General features: G+C 40.2%; 1 protein-coding gene across 6 annotated transcripts in view; it reads right to left on the reverse strand.

The window, feature by feature from the left end:
- Positions 1-23,128, reverse strand: part of EPB41L4A (erythrocyte membrane protein band 4.1 like 4A) — a 249,881-nt gene that overhangs the window by 112,186 nt on the left and 114,567 nt on the right. For all 6 annotated transcript variants that reach the window (XM_045899935.3, XM_064596462.1, XM_064596465.1 and 3 more), the window contains exon 4: positions 5,722-5,773. In XM_045899935.3, the coding sequence (XP_045755891.1) occupies positions 5,722-5,773 (52 nt within the window). The remainder of the gene's footprint in view (positions 1-5,721; positions 5,774-23,128) is intronic.

Consider the following 23,128-nt stretch of genomic DNA (forward strand, 5'->3'; position numbering starts at 1 on the left):
AAGCATGGTGACTATAGTTAATGATACTGTATTGTATATTTGAAATTTGCTAAGAAGATAGATCTTAAATCTTCTCACTCTCCACCTACACACACACACACACACACACACACACTCAACTATGTAGAGGTGATAGATAAATTATTTAACTTGACAGTGGTGATCTTTTCATACTGTATACATATATTGAAACATCAAGCTCTGCATCTTTAATTTATATGATTTTTATATGTTAAAGACATCTCAATAAAGTTTTTTGTTGTTTTTAAAAGATTTATTTATTTGCGAGAGAGGAAGCTCATGGGGAGAGGAGGGGCAGAGGGAGAGGGAGAGAGAACCTCAAGCAGACTTCATGCTGAGTGTGGAGCCCAAAACAGGGCTTGATCTCATGAGCCCAAGATCACGACCTGAACCGAAACCAAGAGTCTGACTCTTAACCACCTGTGCCACTCAGGCACCCCCTCAATAAAGTTGTTTAAAAAATTATACTCACTAAGAACTTCTAAACACACAAGAAAATATAAAATTAAAAACAGGATTGAAAATTTTATAACAACAGGACTTCAACTCTGCAGGTATCTATGTAGGTACAGGTCTATGTGCTTACAAACACAGGAAAAAAGAGAAGATCAAATATTTCAGAATGCTGCCAGTTCTTATCCCTAGTTAGTGAGGCTGTGCACAATTTTTATTTATTGATGATTTTCCCATTTTTCCCATTTTCTACAACATATATGTATTTTTTCACAATAAAGAAAAATTAATGATAAAACAAATGGTTTTTTAAAACCACTCACCTATTACTATTGCAAAAAGCATAAAAAATTTATCTGCAAAAAGCTGTTACCAAACAATTGATATAGTATCAAAACTTAAATGCTTAGCAACAGGAGGACCATTTGAATCAACCACGGTACATACAAATGGCACCACGCCACTGTTTAAATGGGTAGAGGGAGAACTCTATGCTCACTGCGAAAGATCACCAACCTAGTTCCGATGGCAGAGATATTATCCCTTTTGTGAAAAAGAAAGTTATCTATTAAAATACGTATTCCCCCCTAGAAAAATACACAAGAAATGACTAACACTGGCAAACTTTGGGAAGAAGAATTGGAAACTTTTTTTTACCCCCCCCCCAGCTTTAATGAGGTATAATTGACAAATTACATTGTAATACATTTAAAGTATGCAATATGATGATTTGGTATACTTACACATTATGAAAGGATTTCCCTTATCAAGTTAATTGACACATCCATCCCTCACATATTTACTTTGTGTGTGTGTGTGTGTGTGTGTATGAGAACATTTAAATTCTACTCTTAGCAAAACTGGTAATTTTCTTTCCATATATGTCTCTCACCTTTTTAAGAAAAAAAAAAAATCAGTGAGGCTATGTGGTAGGATTATAGGCAATATTTGTTTAATTCCTAAACTTTTCTAAGAATGTGCTCTTGTATATTTAATAATATATTTCTTATCTCAGTCATTTACTACATACAGAAGAACGACATGCACAAATACCAAATATATATATGAAATAAAGCCTGGAATTGTACTTACATGGGGAAACCTAAAATATAATTAAACATTCATATTGTGCAAAAATACCCAAGGGGTGCCAACTACTTCATACTCTTACTAGAAATATTTCTATTTCAGAGGGTATGAATCTAACCTATACTGCTTCCAAAACTTCTGACCAGTGTGGTAATTAGATCTTATATTAAACCTGTTTAAAATGGATTTCTTACCTGGTGTATTAATCAGTGGTCATAATTTCTAATTTTTTCTTCAACAAAAGCTCTCTCACACACACAAAAAAAGATGTGAAGTATACACCTCAGTTAAAATATTTCCACTCACATATTGTGAGCCCAAGTCTCTGATAGTATGTAACTGACACAAAGTAACCCTCCTCTCTCTATTTTCATTTTTACGGAGTAAAAAAAATGACAAGTTCAGAAGTTGGGGAAAGCAAATTAAGTAGAACAGGTCATAAAGCCATAATGCATTTTTAATACACAAACTACATTATTATTTATTGTTCTTATGACACACATACGCTATGTCTGTAGAACCCCAAAGCCTGTTCCTGGCATGCATAAAAGTGACAGCAGGGCCCTGAATCCCCTCATCTGTGCCTCTCTGGACAAGGCATTTCTTAAGCTAGAGCATTTTGAAGAACTGAGTTTCAAAGAACTTTGTTATAACTTCTTATCATTAGAGTTGATTCTATATGTTTGATTTCTATGGTTACTTCACCACGGTGTTTATATTTCTGACAAATACACCTTTAGCCCTGAACATAGATGTCAGGGAGGCACAGACTATTAAATATTTAGAAGAGCCAGGAAGTCCACGGTCTGCTGATTCATCTCTGTCAATCAAGCTCTGTGTTGCTGAGCAGATGGGTCCGCCTGTGCCCGCAGGCCACGGGGGCTGGGATCTAGGGGCCAGGAGGAGCACAGATGCTGTGGAGACAGTGCACAAAGGGAAGAAGGCCTTGTCCAGATTCCAGAGTTGCTTTTATTCTCCACAACGTGACAGATTACACCCTATTGACCAAGCCTAACCATTTCAAATGTGTTTAGTGATGAGCATTAAGCAGGAGATTGAAAAATACACAATTAAGAACACTCAGTTTGGGCAAATTTCCTTAAAGGACCTTTAGCCCAAATCAGCCCTCTAATTTCCCAATTGCATATAAAATGACTTGTGTTCTAAATATAATGCATCACTACCACTTGACTACATTTAATAATGTATAACAATATTTCATAAACATGTGATTTTGAACAACCACCTGGTTAACATAGAAAAGGCAGATGAATATCCAAGGAGGTAAGCAATTTGCTTAAGATCATGAAGTTGAGAACTAAGTTTGTTAATACCTAGAGTTCAGTACTTTCTGGCCATTATTCCACATAACATTTCAGGGAAAAGAATTATAATACCTTCAGAGTAAGCAAATACTTTCATCTACATCACTGTTTTATAGATCAATTTAAGGCTATGGAAATGGACATTCTGGAGCAAGGATACGTCTGATCAGATATTTTTTGGCTTCCTCTTCTAAGACTGACTATAAATAAATATCAGGTGCTGATGAAGCACATTCCTAAATCATTATCTTGCATCCATGTCTTTCAACAGAATCTACCTTAAATAAGTTAATATTGTTTCACTTTAGCAAAAAAATACAGAAGCCAAAAGCCAGAAATCCTCTAATATACCTTTTGTGAGGACGAATTTCAAGGCCTTTAATGATAGTAAGTCTTCCATGAGCTCAAGGAGAAATGAATCAAGACCCACCAATAAGAATTCTGGTGACTGGCAAATACTCCATCATTTTTACAGATATTCTTTCTGACTAATCTACTTGAGATGTGAGCGCCATTTTCCTTCATTGATTTGTATAATAATTATCAAATTATTTCATGAGATAAAATATAAACATTATGTTATCTTTATTTACATCATCTTCCTTCAATATTGGCATTTTATTCTTAGTGTACATCAAATTTTTGACAGGACAACATTTATTTAGGATTAAAAAGCAGTTTCATTATAGATTATATTTTTTTAAAGATTTTATTTATTTATTTGACAGAGAGAGACACAGAGAGAGAGGGAACACAAGCAGGAGGAGTGGAAGAGGAAGAAGCAGGCTTCCTGCGGAGCAGGGAGCCTGATGCGGGGCTTGAGCCCAAGACCCTGGGATCATGACCTGAGCCGAAGGCAGACGCTTAACGACTGAGCCACTCAGGCATCCCAGATTATAGATATTTAAATATAATATTTCATACCATATAAAGAGATAAATATTTCAAATGTGCTTAGGACCACTAATAATACACCTTAAATAATTTATATTTTTCTTCATCACTTAGATAGAAATCTCAACTTTTTAAATAAAAATCCTGTGAGTTTGTTTTAAAATAATCATTTCTGACATTTTTCTAACTTTTATACTGGTATTTTTTTAACTACTTTGTTCAAATGGATAAGACAGATACTGTATTTATTACTATACCTGAATTTTTGGGAAAAGTACAAATTTGTAGATCCTGAGGGATGAGACGTTTTAAATTGGAACTCCTACCATTTATATGTAGATACCTCACAGAAGTTACCTCCATTCATACCTAACTCCATGTATCCTCATCCCTCCCCCATTGGCCTTGGTAGGCAGTTTGCTTACTCAGGAAGAGTACTAGAAATACAGAAGTACTAGAAGTCAGAAGACCAGGACTCTGGTCATCCCTCTGCTACCACCTAGCTTCTCACCCAGGGCAAGTCATGAACCCCTTATGAATTAGGACTTACTCCTGTGTAGGCTGAGTAGGCAGAACTTGGTGATATCGAAGGTACATTTTTTGAGGGTTCTTTCTCACCCCCACAGGTTGGCCACAAGCCCGTTTCTGAAACCGTCACATAGTCTTATCCAGAAGGCTGGCCCCTTAACAGCTATGTTTACATAACCTTGAAGAAGCCAAGACATAGCTAAGTAGACTGAGGTGAACCACTGACTCACACTGGGCTGGTCAGATGCATCCTCTGCATCCTCTGTAGAATTGGGGCCTCACGTTCAGAGGCCGCCAGTCAACCTCTGCTTGTGGCTAGAAGTTTCCCCACAGACATGGATAAACAGAGAGAAACACAAATGATGCTGACGTTCAGAGAAACAGTACTTGCTGAGCTCCTGATAGTTTTGCAGTTCCTAGTTTCCAGTTGCTTTCTGAGGCGCAGCTACATTCCTGCCCGTAGGGTTTGTGAAGCAACCAATTTTACCACAGGGAATAAGCCAATAAACATGTGAAGTACAGAGTCAGATGGGCGTAATAAAGGCCCAAAGAATCTACTACATCTTACTAGAAATAATTTTCACAGTAAAGCAAAATGGCTTAATGAGTACACAGTTTCACTTTGGGATGATGAAAAAATTTGGGACAGTGGTAACGGTTGCGCAATGAATGTATTTAATGCCACTCAAAACTGGTTAACATGGTACATTTTGTTTTATATATTTTTACCATATTTTTAAAAAGATGATTTAAAAAAATTACTCTGTTGCATACTTAAGGATCGCAGGCATGTGCATGCATGCATATACTTCTATAAGTGAAAACCTGGGTTATGGAAATTGAAGTTATAGAATATAACCTTAATTATACTCTCAGTTACCTAATAAGATTCATATTTGTAAAACCAAAAATAGATGGGTCCTTTCTGAAGCCACAGAGATCTTTTAGGACACAAGGGCACTCCTTATTACTGACCCAGCAAGTAATAGTGTGAATGACAAAACCACTCCTTAACACAAGACACTCAAGCTCTTTAGAAGGTCAGATGTCTACCTTTTTTTCAAATCAATGCCTCTCTGCCTTTTCTTTTTAAGGTAAAATTTTAAAGACAGGAAATTTTTTAAAATCACTGACAAGTCAAAGGCAGATATACTCCAAGCAAATTCAATATTAAGATCCACCACTTAGTCTTTATTAACTAAAATTTAATCAGAGTTTAGAGGAAACGTCTGGCAATGCACACAACATCTATTTCCATATTCTTGGTACTTGAGTACCAGTACCCATTTCCATATTCTGGTACTTTAGTACTCATCCCTGTAGTACTAAAGGGTATTTCTGCGCCCAACTAATCATGGACGTTATATTATTTTCAAGGCACCCCGTAACAAAATTAACATTAAATACCTACTGTTGATCAGTTCTTTGTGTTCGGCAAGGGTTTTTGCAGGATCCAGCCAATACTGGAAAAAAAAAAGGGTAAATTATAGAAGTTAGTTGTTTTTCATTGACCTTCACTTCAAGAATATTTGCAAAGTGTTATTTTAAATGACATTTAAATAATAATATTTAACTTATCACATATACACAGAAAATATATGTAAGAGCTTTCTGCAGCTAGAAGACTAGAAGAAAAACGATGTTGATATTCAGAAGCAGAGAACAGCAACAGTTGTTGTAGGTTCTTGGTGAAGTTCTCATACTGATTTTAAGGTCAGTAATATCAAGATGCTGATGAGCAAGAAAATGATGGCTACATAGAATGCTCCCCACATCTCTTTCCAAAGTTCCCATCACAAGTGCCCTACAGTCATTTCTCCTCCTCCAATGTCCTCACCCTCTTCACTTCCTATCCTATCCCTTATAGGTAGCACTGCTAGACATTTGGAAGAAAGCAAATTAAATCAAATCCTCATTAAGTATCCAGGAAACGCAACTTGGCACAGTGGCTGAGGGTCAGAGTCCCAGAGCAGACCCAGCAGGATTCAGTCCTGGCTCTCCCCTCGTCATCACCATGGAACTTGGAACAAGTTTCTGGACTTCTCCAAACCTTCCTCATAGGCTTACTGTGCGGATTAATACATTAATTCCTACAAAGTCTTTAGAATAGTCCCCGTTCCATACTACATATGCAGCACATGCTAGTGATCATTATTATTAAAGTGTGAGGGTCATTCTTATTAAACATCTTTAGCCAATCAAAGGTACTTGCTTATGAATTCAAGTTAATCTCTAAGGAACAGAACCTCAGACAGTAATGGGAGAATTTTTGGTCCTGAGGAGATATCTTCCTTTACATCTTACCTTTGTGAAATAAAATCACACACACACACACACACACACACAAAAGGAACAATAATCCTTCAGCCCTGTTCCTCCATCTGGGAGAAATAAGGAAGCACAGAGGGGGAGCATCGGGGATTCCACGGAAGTACACAAGGATTCCTGTGCCTTGTGGGTCAAGAGCTGGAGATCCCAAGGGCCAAACTTACCAGTTTCCATTTTCACATATTCCTAAATGAAGAAGGGGCAATTCTCATAGTAGGGAGTAGGATCTAGCCCACCTTGAACCACTTTATTCCCAGCACCCTTGTGTTTGCTGTGGTGAAAACATTCACACTCCCCTGACACCTCCGGGTCAGGAATCAAAGGTCGAGGAAGAGTCCAAGAGAATCTTCCTGCCCAGTTCCCCTTTCCCTGCCCCTGCACTGAGGGCAGAATTACTTGCTCTGTTGTATAACAACAGCAGTGATTATACAGTGTAATTATAATACCTTACACAATCCCCTTACCACTTATTCCTAACTATGTAACGATTATTCACACTAAATGTACATCATAGTCATATTGTAAGATTTTGCTACATTACTGACCTCTCCCTGTATACATCATCTTTGCTATTTGCCACTCATACAGCAATTTCCATTTCTCAACTTTTTAAAAAGGTAAAGTATCCGATATATATAAAGGTAGCAACTTGTAATGTTCATTATTCTGGTTCTTATCATTTCTCATTTTTTAAAGGTGCAGAATCACTCACTTTTAAAATAAAGGTATTTGAAGCAGAGGCTGTAATCTGTGAAGTGCTTTCAGAGCCCACAGTGATTAAAGATGTGGTTTTGGTGTGAAAATAATGGACCCTAGGGGGACACCTGGGTGGCTCAGTCAGTTAAGTGTCTGCCTTCGGCTCAGGTCATGATCCCAGGGTCCTGGGATCAAGTCCCACATCAGGCTCCTTGCTCATCTGCTCATCGGGGAGCCTGCTTCTCCCTCTGCCTGCCACTCCCCCTGCTTGTGCTCTCTCTCTCTCTGACAAATAAAATCTTAAAAAATAAGTAAAAAAAATAATAATGGATCCTAGTGAAACACTAATTCATCCAAATAGAGGAAAATTAATCCAAATGTTAAGCTGTGTGCTGAACACAGAACAGACCCTTTCCCTTTAAGTATATAAAGCAATGGATGCTTCCGATGACATAGAAACAGGTGGATGGAATGTGTCTTGCCATTTATGTTCAGTAAAAAGGTCTGACTATTCCTGGATTTTTCCGAAGAGGATAAAACCAAGGAAAACACATACAAATAACCATAAACCCTTGCATCAGGTTTCTATTGCTGCCCAAGTTCTGTAGATCAGCTGGTTTCTTTGCTCCAAGGCTAAAAGCAAGGTGTCAGCCAGCTGAGGTTCGGGAGGGTTAGTGGCCATTAGAGGCTCTTCTAGAGGTCAAGGTACACATGGTATTAGGCCTTCATTTCAGCCCTTACATCACACCTACACATGAAGCCTCACTAAGTGCTTGGGACAGGAAAGGAGGGTATGGAATAGGCCCCTGGTCTTACTACTTTGTCTAATCTCAGCTTGAAACTAAAAAGAAACAGAAGTTGGAAGAGCGCTTCCTCCTCTCTCCTAACATCATCATCCCTAGAAAACAAACTTTATAGATTCTTTAAACCAATTCATTTTTTGTTTTGCTTTGCCTCCAGAATGTTTTTAAGTCATAAAACAAAACAAAACAAAACCAAAAAAAAAAACAGGGTAGGTGCCTGGGGGTCTCAGTCGGTTAAAGTGTCCCAAGTCTTGATCTCCACTCAGATCTTGATTTCAGGGTCTTGAGTTCAAGCCCAATGTTGGTCCCCACACTGGGTGTGGAGCTTACTTAGGAAACAAATAAATAAACAAACACCAGGAGCTTTTAACTAAATGGAATAAAGATTGGTTAACGGGGGGAAATTTCCCATTAATAATAATCTATGTAATTTTAAAATAGATCTCTTTCCTTGAGAGCAATCAGATTTGTGCATTGAAAAAGTGTAATAAAGATTCTGAGATGAGTTAGAAATTACAATTCTGCAGCCAAAAAGGGAATCAGGACAGTCAAAGGCTCTTCAATCAGCTCACTGCACATTAGATCTGCTAGGCGTCAATCCAGCGCTCACCGCGCACAAATCTCATTTGATCCAAATGGAAGCCAGGGGTTACAGAGGTCAGACAGTGATAAATGCCCCAGAACATAAATAATAAACATGAGCCACCAGGTTTCATAAGCTAACATCTTAAAATGTAAAACCTACTTACCCTCACCCAAGGGAAAGAAAGAACCTTGGAACCAAGCAGTCATACTATGATGGCCTTGTCACTGCTCATTATCAACAAGCAATCAAACACAGCACATATGTGGTCACCACGAAGCACAGCAGGCGGCTACCCCACAAAAAGTAAAAAAGGCATAAGAATTTTCCAGTGAACACAATACCCCAGTTTTTTTTTAATTATTTATTATTTATTTATTTGACAGAGAGAGAGAGCACGAGGGGAGGGGCAGATGGAGAAGCAGGCTCTCTGCTGAGCAGGGAGCATGATGCGGGACTCAATTCCAGGCCCAACCCAGGCCCTTGGGATCATGATCTGAGCCAAAGGCAGACATTTAACTGACTGAGCCACCCAGGCGTCCCAACACAATACCCCAGTTTTAAGGCCTACATCTAAAATGTATCTAGGCTCTAAACCTGGGGTATAATTCATTCAACATTTATGGAATACCCACTGTACAGGTTCTTTCTATATTCGGTCAGACCCTGTCCTGGGGCATGCGGGGGGGGGGGGGGGGCGGGGGGGGACCAAGACCCAGCCCTGAGGCACTCACAGCCTAGCAGGAGACACAGACATAGAATTACAACACAATATGCTAAATGAGAGAATAGTGTGTATGAGATGAATACGTATGAGATAATAAAATGAGGGACTAAAAACATTAGCTCTGCAGGGTGAGTGTAGGAAGGCATATCGCTGAACAGAAAAACTTCGAACAGCGGTTCATGACTTAAAAAACTTCTCCAAAATACAGAAACAGAGAATAGAGCCTTAAATTCTTATAAAGATGATGTCTATCAACTCAACAGCTCATAAAGCAAATGCATTTTTAAAATTTAAGAACATTATTAAGTGACAACACAGAACGTAATACTCCAAGTCCTTTATAGCTGAGTACTACATTGGAATCTGTGCTGCCCAATAGCTAACAGACATCGGCTAAGAAATTATGTTCATAGAGGACTTCCAGAAAGAGAAAAGGTCCATTCAGTCTTTTCATCTGCCCTGGATGGGGCGAGAGGGAGCTGTGGAGAGCAGAGCCCCGCCTATTGTGGTGCTGGGCTACAGAATGGCTTTTCTGAATTACACTTTAGGATGAAGCCATCTTGTCTACCTCAATTGTCACAAGAGAAACAGCCTGATCTCTCTCATTCTCTCTCAACATTTAAGCAGTTCATTCTCTAGAAAAGTCTCTCAATCACTTTTCCCCCTACCTTCCCCCAACCCTGCTATTTCAAACTTATATCCTGTAATTTGTATAACCGCACAAGCTGGATTAGATCCTTCTTTGTAAGATGATAACAATTAGCCAAAATGGAGCCCACTCTCTCTTCCTGATTTCTACAGACAGCTTCCTAACACAGGAGAATGTGAACAGACTGCAACCCAACACCCAATCACTATGGAATCAAGACAGTAGCCCTCCTTGGCCCTGGCCCTTTGCCAGGGTGCAAGATGCAAGCAGTTAGGTGTCCTTACCTTTTCAGTCTTGTCAATCTTAATAACAGCACTTATGGAACCTGGGAAGAACTGACAGACAGACACAGTTCCTTCTCACTCCCTGACAGTCTTGGCTAAATGCCCTGAGCGTCTTTCAACCACCTTAGCTGATAATGTCTCAATTTCATCAATTTCCTAGGTAACAGGCTCGGAATTAGATTTTAAAACTCTAACACTGTCCAGTAAATCAATATCCTAACCTTCAAAAGATACATATTAAATTCACAGTGCAACCTTTCATTTGACAAATGTTCTTTTGGAGTGTCCTAGAGTTCTAACAGTATAATAAGCCCTACAAATTTTTAGAGAAAGCAAGGACAGCGTAAAGTAATAGAGGCTTTGCTGCATCTTATTTCACCCTGGCTGTAATGTTGATTCTCCTTTGGAGAATTTAAGAATGCTACAATGATACTTAATAATGTTTCCTGGAGATCAAAAAAAGGCTTTAAAAGCACACATAGTTTTTGTCAGTATAAAAAAAGCCATCTCTTGATCTAAGGGAGTAGTATAAAAAGAGTTGACCATCCTGAGGGGACAACAAAACCACAAAGATCTCAAAAAAAAAAAAAAAAAAAAAATGACACTACAGTTCATTCCTAGGGAGTTATAGGACTCAACATAATTTGCACATATGTTCCAAGAAATCCAGGACTGCGGTGATAGTTATTTGTGCGTTTTCCAATGTCTCTGTAGACAGACCCCGTGACCTCTAAGCAACATTAACAGGACATGGTTTTAATCTGCTCCTTGGTATGAATCACAGAGGCTTTAGATTCTCAGGTAAAACCACCATAACAAAGCTAACACACAGCAGGAACAAAAACAAGGGCCTGTCACTGGACAATCTACATGGGGCTGGGGAGAGGGTAGGTTTTAACTGGGCTTCTTTTTTCAATTAAAGTAGACTCCAGTGTATCACTGTTGGATCATCTGGCTCTGCATGAAGTGTCACTGGTCCTCAGTTCTCAACCATGGACCCTGGCACCAATCTAAGAGTTATAGAAATAATGATTTAAAAAAAAGAAAGAACAGTAGTAATAGCCAACAGTTATTAAATGCTTACCATGTGCCAAGCACCGAAGACTTTGCATGTATTTACTCATTTAATCCTCTTAATAACTCTATGAAGTAGGAAATACTACAATTGCCATTTCGCAAATAAGGAAACTGAAACACTGAGTATATAAACAAGTTGCCCAGAGGTACAGAACAGAAGATCCAAGGAACTGAACCCCCTTCCATGTTAACCTCAGGTCAAACCACTCTCTGGAGCATTGTCTAGATAGGTATAACCCTCAGTTTCAAGATTCTAACCCTCAACTACCCAACTCCTCTTTTCTCAGCTCACTCCCTCTACAATTCCGATCCCACCAGGACACAAAACTCAGTGATCCTACCAGCTTTTCACAGTCCCTCCTTCCCAGCCCCACCCTGGTCCCCATTTCCCTCACGATCCATTGTAGTGTCACTTTCCATCTTCCTCATTTCTCTCTCACAATCTTCCCTCCAGAACAGCCACCGAAAAAACCCCACAACTCTCTGCCTTCTCCACGCCAGCACCTGACAGGCTGGTCAGAACTGGAGATTCAGATTGCACCACCATAAATGCGCTTGTTTTAAATTCATCATCAGTAACCCAAAGGGACTGAGAATCCTACCACATTTTATTCTTTCACTTACCTAGATAACTCCTTCCCACTTTCTCCCCCACTCTTCTCACTCTCGGTTGATGATCATGCTTATTTCATGGAGACTTGAAGCAACAGAAGACAATGTGCATGTCTTAGGACATCTATCCAACCTGCCTGCCTCTGAGGCAGCATCCTGTCTTCTATTACTATGGATGAGGGGTCCCTGCTGCAATAAATCCCATCCCTTCTCATCAACTCAGGAACACATTTCCAGCAACTTTCTGCTGTCTATCCAGGACAAAAGTTTCCCTTTCTATAAAATCATTCCTAGCACAATACATGCCTTTATTTCTCCTGTAATTAAAAACAAACGAAAAACAATGTCTTTTTGACCCTTTATCTGCCCATTTCACTTCTGCACTTTAAAATAAATCTCTGGGGGGAAAAGTTATTCTACACTATGTTTGCTCTTTCCCCTCTTGAACCCACTTTAGAACACACTCCACCACCTACTGCTAAATCTAGTGATGGATGCAGAGTCTTCACCCACTTTCTTCAAATGCATTGGTCATGTGGTTTCTAGGACACCTGTCCCTCTGGCTTCTCTTCTGACCTTACCTGTCACACACACCTTCACAATGTCCTTTGCTGGTTGCTCATTATCTCCGTAAGCAGGAGGAAGGCTAGATCACCCCAGGCTTACATCTTACATCAAGGCTCATGGTTTTAAATTCCATCTAAGTATTGACAACTCCCAATGCATAGCCAGACCACAACTGTCCTCTGAATCCAGCTGCCTACTTGACATCTCCACTTAAATGTCTACTAGAATCTCAAACTTTACACGTCCAAAAGGGAAATGATGACTCTACTCCCTCCTAGAAAAATCTGTTCTCCTACAGTCTCCTGCATCTCCAGGCATAATGCAACACTCTTCCATTGACTCCAGTCAAAACCTCTTTAGCGGGCGCCTGGGTGGCTCAGTTGGTTAAGCGACTGCCTTCGGCTCAGGTCATGATCCTGGAATCCCGGGATTGAGTCCCACGTCGGGCTCCCTGCTCAGCAGGGAGTCTGCTTCTCTCTCTGACCCTCCCCTCTCTCATGCTCTCTCTCTCTCTATCTCATTCTCTCTCTCAAATAAATAAATAAAATCTTTAAAAAAAAAAAAAAAACCCTCTTTAGCATCTCTTTGATCCATCTGCAAATCCTGTAGGCTCTATGTTGAAAATATAAACAGAATCAGGTAAATTCTCACCACTCCCAGATCCAAGCGATCATTGCAGTTCACCTGGATTTCTTAAACAACTCCTTTAATGGTATCCCTCCATCTGCCTGTGCATTGAAAGGAATTCTTTTAAAACATAGATCAGATCACTTTATGCTTCTGTTCAACATCCTCCAATGGTTTCTCTTCTCACTCAAAGTAAAACCCCAAGTCCTTACGATGAGATAAGGCCCCGCAGGATCTGGCCTCATTCCCTTCACTCTCCACTGTGTGTTTTTGGATGAGGCAGCAGGAAGGACCTTAAGGAGAGTGTGAATGAAAGCCTCGGGTCCCTCAAGGAGGCTGCTGGGAGGGCCTAAAGGAAAGCAGAGAGAAAGCTGTGGGAAGCAGGAAGAAAGAGACCTTACTCAATAAAGGCAGACAGTTTAGCAATGCTGTTGCCTGTGGCAACATGGAAAATAAAAGATGTCCCTAATGAGTTGGAGGATCCAGATAAGGAGATGTACAGGCAGACTGTTCAAAGTGCCGACTGGCTTCTTTTGCTGCTTCCAATGAAATCCAAGAGCAGAGAGATAAGATGAAAAGGAACTGTTAAATATAAAGAAGCCAGGACTTACTGGGTTTGAAAATAAAATTCTCTCCTCTCTCATCCCTAGATGTATCACAAGGCAAACAGTGCTACAATTAAGAAATGGCTTCTGGGTGAAGATTGAATCCAGAGCACAGCCAGGAAACCACAGATACAACTGTAAAGTTTTATTAAGTCCTCAAAAATATCAAATATGATCCTTTCAAACTAGCAAGGTCCTCTAAGAATCTTAAGGGCACTGTTCCCCAAAAGCCTCACAAGAAATTTAAGGTATAGAAGAACTTATTTCAAAGAGGTTTATGGGTGTTGCCTTTGTCTAATAGAGTTGATTATAAATTGATTCATAAGAAATCCACAATGCTTTTAAAAGAATTAAATCAGCTTGGGCTAAAAGGGCAGAGACACTACACACTGAAAAGAGGCCTTTGGACACCCAATCTTCATCTGGCAAAAGCAGGCTGAGGATACTACATAGCTTCTAACGCACACTACTTTTTATGGAAAGGGAAGGAAAACTCGAGAGAACAAAACCAAAAGCCCAGCCAAGCCAATTGTTACAGTGAACACTCCTAGGCAGTGAGGCCAAGATCTAACTAAAGAAATGGGTATGCATGCCTGGCTGGATCTCGGAACTGTTATGGATCAGTGACTGCTGTGTGCCTGTTTCCCCCCATTCTAAATGGAAGTGTCTCTACCAGTTATCCTACCCTATATGTTGAACAGCAGTGAGGGAGGGGAGTGGATTTATCTTTCTTACCCCTTTAATTCACAGGTCTTCAGATCAAGAGGAACCATACCCAAGGGGCTGAACTGAAAGAACAGTACCAAAGAGTCTGATTTGATGAGAACATGGACCTCAAGTATGACCTCTAAGGTCATAATAAATGAGATCTGGGGAGACCTTGAGAGGACAGGCGCATTTTACATGTAGGAAGAATACAAATAACTCTTGGCCAGAAGACAGACTCCTGTTTTAAAAATTTTTTTTTTTTTAAAGATTTTATTTTTTAACAGTGAGAGACACAGTGAGAGAGGGAACACAAGCAGGGAGAGTGGGAGAGGGAGATGCAGGCTCCCCGCTGAGCAGGCAGCCCGATGTGGGGCTCGATCCCAGGACCCTGGGATCCTGACCTGAGCCGAAGGCAGACACTTAACGACTGAGCCACCCAGGCACCCCCAGACTCCTGTTTTAAAACACTGTCTGCAAATTGGTTGACACTCTTGCCATCAAATGGTATAATCTTCTCTCTCTTCCTTTCCAATTTCCTAAAATGAAAATAAACAAAGTCTTAGGGGTGACAGATCCCATGAGTAAAGCGCTAAATCCTGTGAGTGGACTCTAAGAAATCAATTTTGGGCAGCTCAGGAGATAATTCGTTCTTCTGTAGTCATTTTCATCTACATTTCAGATAAAGGAAGTTGCTACCCACCCATTTCTAACGTCTGGACAAGTGAGGCATCACTGTTCAGATGATGGGATCATTTCATCTTGAAACAAAATCTTAAATCTGACATCCTCTGAAACTGTAGTAATTAAAGTACATAGGGTTTGTTTAAAATCTATTCTAGTAACTGAACACAAACATAGCTTTAACTAACCACGTTCTTTGGCCCAGAGGAGCCAAGCCAGGCCCAGGGGTTATGAAGTAAGTAGTATGTGGAGCCCATGCTCAGCGCACTGCACGGCTGTGCCCAACTCCAGAGTGTCCAAATTACAGTGAGCCCAGCTGCACACGGCGGCCTTGCCCCCTTCCTTCTGCATTTATAGTCTATTTCTCCCTAATAACCTCAAAAATCCTAAAGTCTCATGACTTTAAAAACCTAGGGACTCCTAAATGGGATGCTAGTCTCTCAGGAACCCTAACTATTCACCTGACATCTCTACGTGGATGTCCACTGGGCATCTTAAGCTTCCTCTACCCAAAATAAAACTATTGGATCCCTCCCCCCACCAAACAAAATAAAACAAAACACCCAGCTCCTTAATCAGACCCTATCTTCCCAGCTTGAAACTCCCAACAGAATGCCATCTATGTAGCCTACTCCAGGCGGCTGGGCTCTATATAATGTGAACCCTACCATTTCCACTTCATCACCCTCTTTCTTGCTACAATCTAGCATCAGTGGTCTTCTTTAAGTTCTGGAACACCTCATATTTGTCCCTGCCTCAGGGCCGCTGTCCAGCTGGCTCCTTCTGCCCGCCTTCTTGCCATTCAAGATGCTTTTTCTGACTACCCAACGGAAGTAGCCTCCTCATTCTGGCACATCATCTTCTCCAAAGCACCCATCGCTACCTGATATTTGTTTCTTGTTGTTTTAAAGATTTTATTTATTTATTTGAGACAGAGAGAAAGAGAGAGCAGGGGCAGCGAGGCTGGGGGAGGGGCAGAGGGAGAAGGAGAAGCAGGCTCCCCACTGAGCCGGGAGTTGGACGTGGGGCTCGATCCCAGGACCCCAGGATCATGACCTGAGCTGAACGTAGATGCTTAATCTATTGAGCCACCCAGGTACCCCACTACCTGATATTTGAACACATATGTATGGTCTGTATCTCCCCTGGAATATCAACCCCTTGAGATTGAGGATCTTGTCTCTTGCTGACCACTGCACCCTAGTTCCTGAAACACAGTGGTCACCCTGTAAATATTTGCTGCATGACTGAAATGGAGGTGAGAAATAACAAATGTTCTTCTTTCCTCACAGTTCTGAGTCAGGGATGCTGATGAGAATAAGGATATAACACTAAAGAATTTTAAACAAGAAATTCCCTCAATAAAAATCCTCTATAAAATACCCTACAAACTGATGCTTTTTTTTTTTTTTTTTTTTTTTTGAGAGAGAGAGGGAGAGCACCTGAGCAGGAGGAAGGGCAAAGGAAGAGGAAAAGAGAGAGAGAATCTTAAGCAGACTCCATGCCCAGCATGGAGTCCAACATGGGGCTTGATCTCATGACCCTGAGATCACGACCTGAGCCAAAAATCAAGAGTCAGATACTTAACCAAATGAGCCACCCGGGCACCCCCTATGCATATCTTACAAAAAAAAAAAATTAAGCTCCTATATATCATTAGCTTTTAAAGGGCTTATTTTTATTAACTCAAAAAAGCAACTTTCACAGCAAAATTCACAGTCCAAAGGGGAAAGTGGGTATGTCTTGCCTTCCGCCTGCCCCAAAAGCACCTGCCCAACTTTGAACAAGTCCTGGTACACCTCTTTTACTTGACTCAGTCACACAAAAGACAGATAACCTAGCTACCCCAGCTTTGACAGCATGCAATATATTTGAAACTTCGTAAAATTTAAGACAAAATAATATAAGAATAATACATAAAATACATTTTATCAAGTAGGCTACCGGCACATCCCAATCAAATCTTTATATATTCATGGAGAAAATCCTCTTAAGATTCAGAATAAAGTCAAATCAAGGTCAACTTATCACAGGTTAGTATCAAAACTCTAAATTAAAAAAAAATAGCTTCCAATGATAATCAAGAAAATGTCTGAAACCATTAACTCTAAAACCACTGCTTTCATTAGCCAATCAATCAACTGTTGGAAATTCCATCCTGCATAGTTTATTTTGATTTAACCAGGGAGAAGAACAGTCTAACTTAATAAAATGTTCTTAGTAAAGAAATCAACAATATTCCCATCACACACTTACACAAAACTAAGAAGATGTGGGTCACAGGAAGCCTGTTTCATTGACAAAACTACTTAGCATATCCACATAACTTTATTTTACATATAAGCATATATATATACATGTACATATATATGTATATATGTGTGTGTATGTGTGTGTGTGTGTGTGTATATATATATTTACACTGAGGTTTCTACCATTTCTGATAGTTTCGTTTTAACGTACTTTGTATCTTTATCATTTTCAATTGTTCTTCCTTTTAATTTATTTTTTGGTGAAAAGGGGTACTAGATGCCATTAATGAAGAAAGAACATTCTTTTTTTTTTTTTTAAAGATTTTATTTATTTATTCATGAGAGACAGAGAGAGAGAGGCAGAGGGAGAAGCAGGCTCCCAAGGAGCAGGGAGCCCGATGCGGGACTCGATCCCAGGACCCTGGGACCATGACCTGAGCCGAAGGCAGAGGCTTAACCCATCTGAGCCACCCAGGCACCCGAAAGAACTTTCTATACAAGACAAAAATCAATTCCTCACCTCCCTAAACCTTTTACAACAGATTTATGAAAGCTACAGGATAAAATATTTTAGTATACGTGACCCATGGAAGACACATTTGTGCCTATTGTAATCAACCATCTAAGAAAGAAAAGGAAAAAAAAAGAGAGAGAGAATTAAGTTCAAAATGCACCATGAAGCTGACTCTAGACAAAGCTAGGTCCTTCAAAAGCATTTTTGAAACCATGTCAACATCAACACAGACAACAAAGGAACTGAAGAACAATCAAAGCGTGCTCTGCTTCTCCCCAGGTGCTACACTGAGGAAAGCATGTCTACACCGAGTGGCTGGGGGGTCAGCAGGCTCACTCTCCCCAATTCCTTGGGTTCTTTCAAGCATGTCGGCTCCTGAATTCTCAGGATGCATCACAAGACTGTGCTCGGAAGAGATCAGACCTACTCTAATCAGAAAATAACTCCAGAAAAACATCTCTTCCTTTCTAAATAGAAACTGTTCATCAGCTATAAAGAAATAGAAAAACCTACTGTTTTGTTAAAAATACTGTTTATTAGGAGCACACTTTTTAAAATCATGGGATCCACAACCATACAGCTCCCAGCGACATTACCTGAACTCAGATTCTCATCCCTCTACCACATGACCTATTACTACAGAATAATATTCTGAAAAGCACCCAGTAGCTGCCAGCACACCAGTATCATCTATCTGTAATTCCTTACGATCCCATGCATGTCCCACCTAGCTGCCTAACATCTCAGTTAAGCTTTTTATTTTTTTTTAATATTGATGAAATCTGGTTAAAATGAACAAAAAGAAAAGTATTCCATAAAAGAAGCAAGGCAATAAATTCAAAGAACAGCAGATCGAGGAGACAGCAAACAGACAGAAAGGCAAGATGGGAAGGTATGTCATGGCCTCACCCCGTCTGGCTGGCCCACTTGTCTAGGTGAGAGTTCTTTTGTTCACTAACATTACAGATCACTCAGTTGCCAGTGGCAGAAGGTGCTAACAGAGCGATGCATAGAACATCACCCCTCTCAAGTAGTATCCCATCAAGTGGGGGATATTGTTTTTTTAAAAGATTTATTTATTTGAGAGTGAGAGACCATGCATGCATAAGCAGGAGGAGGGGCAAGGGAGAGGGAGAGAATCCTCAAGAAGACTCCTCATTGAGCTCAGAGCCCAACGCAGGGCTCGATCCCAGGATGCTGAGATCACGACCTGAGCAGAAATCAAGAGTCAGATGCTTAACAGACTGAGCCACCCAGGCGCCCCACGTGGGGGATATAATTGAACTGGCAAATATAATGCAATATTTGTAATGTGAGACAGCAATAAGTCTAGGGGGTTTCTGGAAAGTAAGAGGAAAGCTTTGGGAAGGAGGGGACATCAGAGACAGCTCAACTGAGATGGTAAGGAAGAGCAGGATTTCACCAGGTAAAACGAAGAGGGGTAGAGCACAAGTAGAGTGTTCAGGCAGGGCAAGCAGCTCACTCTGCACTCTGGTGCACACGTGCGGGTAGGGAGCGGCAGGTAGTTCTCGTGCAGCTGTACCTTACCGGGACTGCGGTTTGGGGCAGGATGGGGGTGGGGGTGGAGAGAGGAGCCACACTACAAAAGAAGAAGCTCGAAAGCAACCAAGGGCCACCTGTCTTGTAACCCATTTTAAGAAATTCCAGAATTTTCAGGGCACCTGGGTGGCGCAGCTGGTTAAGCAGTGGACTCTTGGTTTCAGCTCAAGTGGTGATCCGAGGGTTGGGAGATAAGCCAGGACACCAGCTCTGCACTCAGCATGGAGTCTGCTTAAGACTCTCTCTCCCTCTCCCACTGTCCCATCCCCCTCAGCCCGTGCTCCCTCATGCTCTCTCTCTAAAATAAATCAATCTTAAAAAAGAAAAGAAAAGAAATTCCAGAATTTCCCCATAGGAATCCATTGGAAAATTGCAAGCCACAGAGGAGAGACATCATTAAAGTTGACATTCTGAAAGAAGACTGCATGAGCAGTGGGACAAACACTGCAGGCAGCATGAGCCAAAAAGGAAGACAGGTTGGAAAGCTTTTACAGAAATGCAAGCTAATGTGCTGACCTACACTAGAATTCAGAGATGGAGATGGATTCTGGAGAGGTTAAGAGGTGACCATAAATCCTGTTTACTACTGCTATCCTAGCATAGGGGTCACTGGGGCCCTTTCCACTCTCCAAAGTATCCTGGCTTGGGTGGTCAACTATATAGTCACTCTATTAAGCAGCAAAACGGAAGGGGCCTGGGGACTGATGAGCCATGAGGGGAGAGAGATGATGGGAGGAGGAATGACCCTGTTCTGAGCAGTAAGGATGGTAGTGGCATTCCTGAAGGTATGGATACAGGAACCTCAGGGATACACACATGAGGATTTCCCAAAGGGGACACCGGCAACAGATAGCTATATAAGGGGCTGAATTCCCAGATCCTCAGCTTCATATCATATACACTCCTTCCTAGGGCTGATCTAGCTAAGAACAGCCCTGGGACTGAGATGCCATTCCAGCTCTCCTTTCCACTGCACTCCCTTTGCACAGTTCCCCCTTCCCAATTTAATGCAGAAACACACCCACCTCTCACCCTTTCAATCTCTCTGTAGCGAGTTGCCCCAGGGCATGAAAAATCCCAGGAGAAGAAACAGGGCAACATTTTTAAATACCAGTATTAGCAAAGCTGCCTTTAATAAAGATACTATAAATTATGTCTTTCCCTACATTATACATATTTCTTGTAAGGACTAGGCAAGTTGACAGAAGCATGGTATTTTGGCCTATAGCTGAGTTGCTTGGTTGTCAGATATGGAGTAGGGGCAGCAGAGGAAATGATGATTTTTGTTTAACTATCTAGCAACTTCCATCTTCCAACTATTATACATGGCGCATGAAGATCCCCATAAGAATAAAACAATCAAAGCCCTAGTAAGCCTACCTCATCTAAGTAACAAAATACTGTGAAACGCTTTTCATAGAACACGTTAACATTTTTACTTAAATTGACAAATGACAGAAGGCAACTGGTTTGATTGGGTGGTTTGGCAATGACTAGTTTTACCAAAGCATTCTACGTTGGATGTTTTCCATAAACTGAATGAACTAAATCTGCAGCTCCAAGACTCTGATGAAAATATAAAGTACATAATTAGATAAAGGCATTTTATCAAAAATCTTGAATTGGCAAACGTGCATTAAAATAAACAATTTTTAATTTTCCTAATCCTTTCCATCTAAATTGGATGAAATCTGGTGCCTCCAAGTAAAAGAGAAAAAAAATAGCTAACATTCTTTCGATAAATCATGGTAAAGCATTTTTTAATACATTTCCCAGAAATTATAAAATTTAATTACTATAATGATTAACAAATTGTAAGTCCAGTGGTTCTGAAGTCATTGCGTTCAATTAAACTGAAAGAGAACCCAATGAGTGGTCTGAGAAATCACAGCTCTTAGGAACATAAGAAAAAGAGCAAATTTACAGGGGAAAATGGTGACTACACTGCATTTGAGGTATTGGATTACTAAAAATAATTTTAGATGATGGATCATCATGTGATTTTTGGCATGTAAGTCAGGAGTTCAGGTAACTAAAGAAATTGAATAAAATTCTTTTCTATCTTCTTTTTGTAGCAGACAAGGTTGCTCAAGTGCATATATCAAAAAATAAAAATAAAAAAATAAAATTGTTACTGAGCCCCAGTTCACTCCAGGAATATATGATAATCAACCAGGGGTACATGGACTAATCAAGAAGAAAAAGCCCCATCCAGTTCATTAAGAGAAGCATTTCCAATAAACGCTCACTTTTTATTTTTAGTAATTATTAGAATGCACCATATTTTGCTTTTAATTATATAATGATAACCATGGTAATAAAAACTACTCTTATGGCTCAGTAACAATTGCAGCCTGAAGGTCTCATGAAGTAAACTTTTAAAATTTCAATGTGCCCATATATGATATTGTTATGGAGAAATATATTTTATTAATAGAAATATAGGAAGAAAATTCTAGGAAGAAAGTGAAATAGAATTCAACTTTAAGGACATAAAAGGAATAAAGAAAAATTTCTGACTTTCATTTGATGAAGAGCTTGTTCACATCTATTTTTTTACAGGTTGGTGAGTACAAAATTGCTACGCTATATAGATCCACTGGATACATTTAAGAGTAATGTGACATCTGGGCTAAAGCCTTTATTTGTTGGTGCAAGACTCGAGTGCTTTTCCAGCCTCAGTCGTGCAAGCCCATACAGAAAAAGGAGTCAGACACTTAAAGTACTGTGGAAAGCTGAGCCCCCTACATGGAGAGCAGCTGTTCTGTGGAGAGTCCCACAGTCCCATGAGGGACTTGACAGGAATGAGAAATAAACTTTTATTAAATCAAAAAAAAAAAAAAAAAAAGAGTAATGTGACAGATTTTTACAATGTCAGTATTTATAACCCCCAAATTTGCATCTATTTAAACTTATGACACAATTTTTATTCTTGACCTAAAATTCTCAACACAAGCACATAGTTTTTTAAAAATTCTGGAAAATCACTACTCTCAAGACAATTCTTTCAATAAAAACAGGTCTGGAGGGTGAGATGATGACTTCAGGTTTGGACATGTTGCGCTTGCGGGTACCACCTGAGGGACATCCAAGTACAGAGTAAGAGCTAACATTTCTGTTACACTTACCACCAGTTTACAGCACTGGTCTGCAGGTTTTCTACAGACGCCTTGAATCCTTACTACCACCCTTTGAAGTTAGTACTATTAATGTCACTACTTTATAAACGGGGATACAGAGGCACAGAGAAGTTAGGAGACTCACCCAATGCCACACAGCTCTCCCAAGGAGTGGAGTATATATGAATCCAGATAGTCTGGATGAAGAGCCTTTACACAATGTCTCTTGAGATGTCTGGGTTGGAAATACACATTTGAGGATCATTTGGGCCTTTAGATAGAAATTTAAGCCATGGATATCATATGACCTCACTGATATGAGGAATTCTTAATTTCAGGAAACAAACTGAGGGTTGCTGGAGTGGGGGGGTGGTGGGAGGGATGGGGTGACTGGGTGATAGACACTGGGGAGGGTATGTGCTATGG

This window comes from Mirounga angustirostris, unplaced genomic scaffold, assembly GCF_029215605.1.
Source record: "Mirounga angustirostris isolate CCGP_5_RB_7025 unplaced genomic scaffold, mMirAng1.0.hap1 SCAF_7, whole genome shotgun sequence".
NCBI classification, from domain to species: domain Eukaryota; kingdom Metazoa; phylum Chordata; class Mammalia; order Carnivora; family Phocidae; genus Mirounga; species Mirounga angustirostris.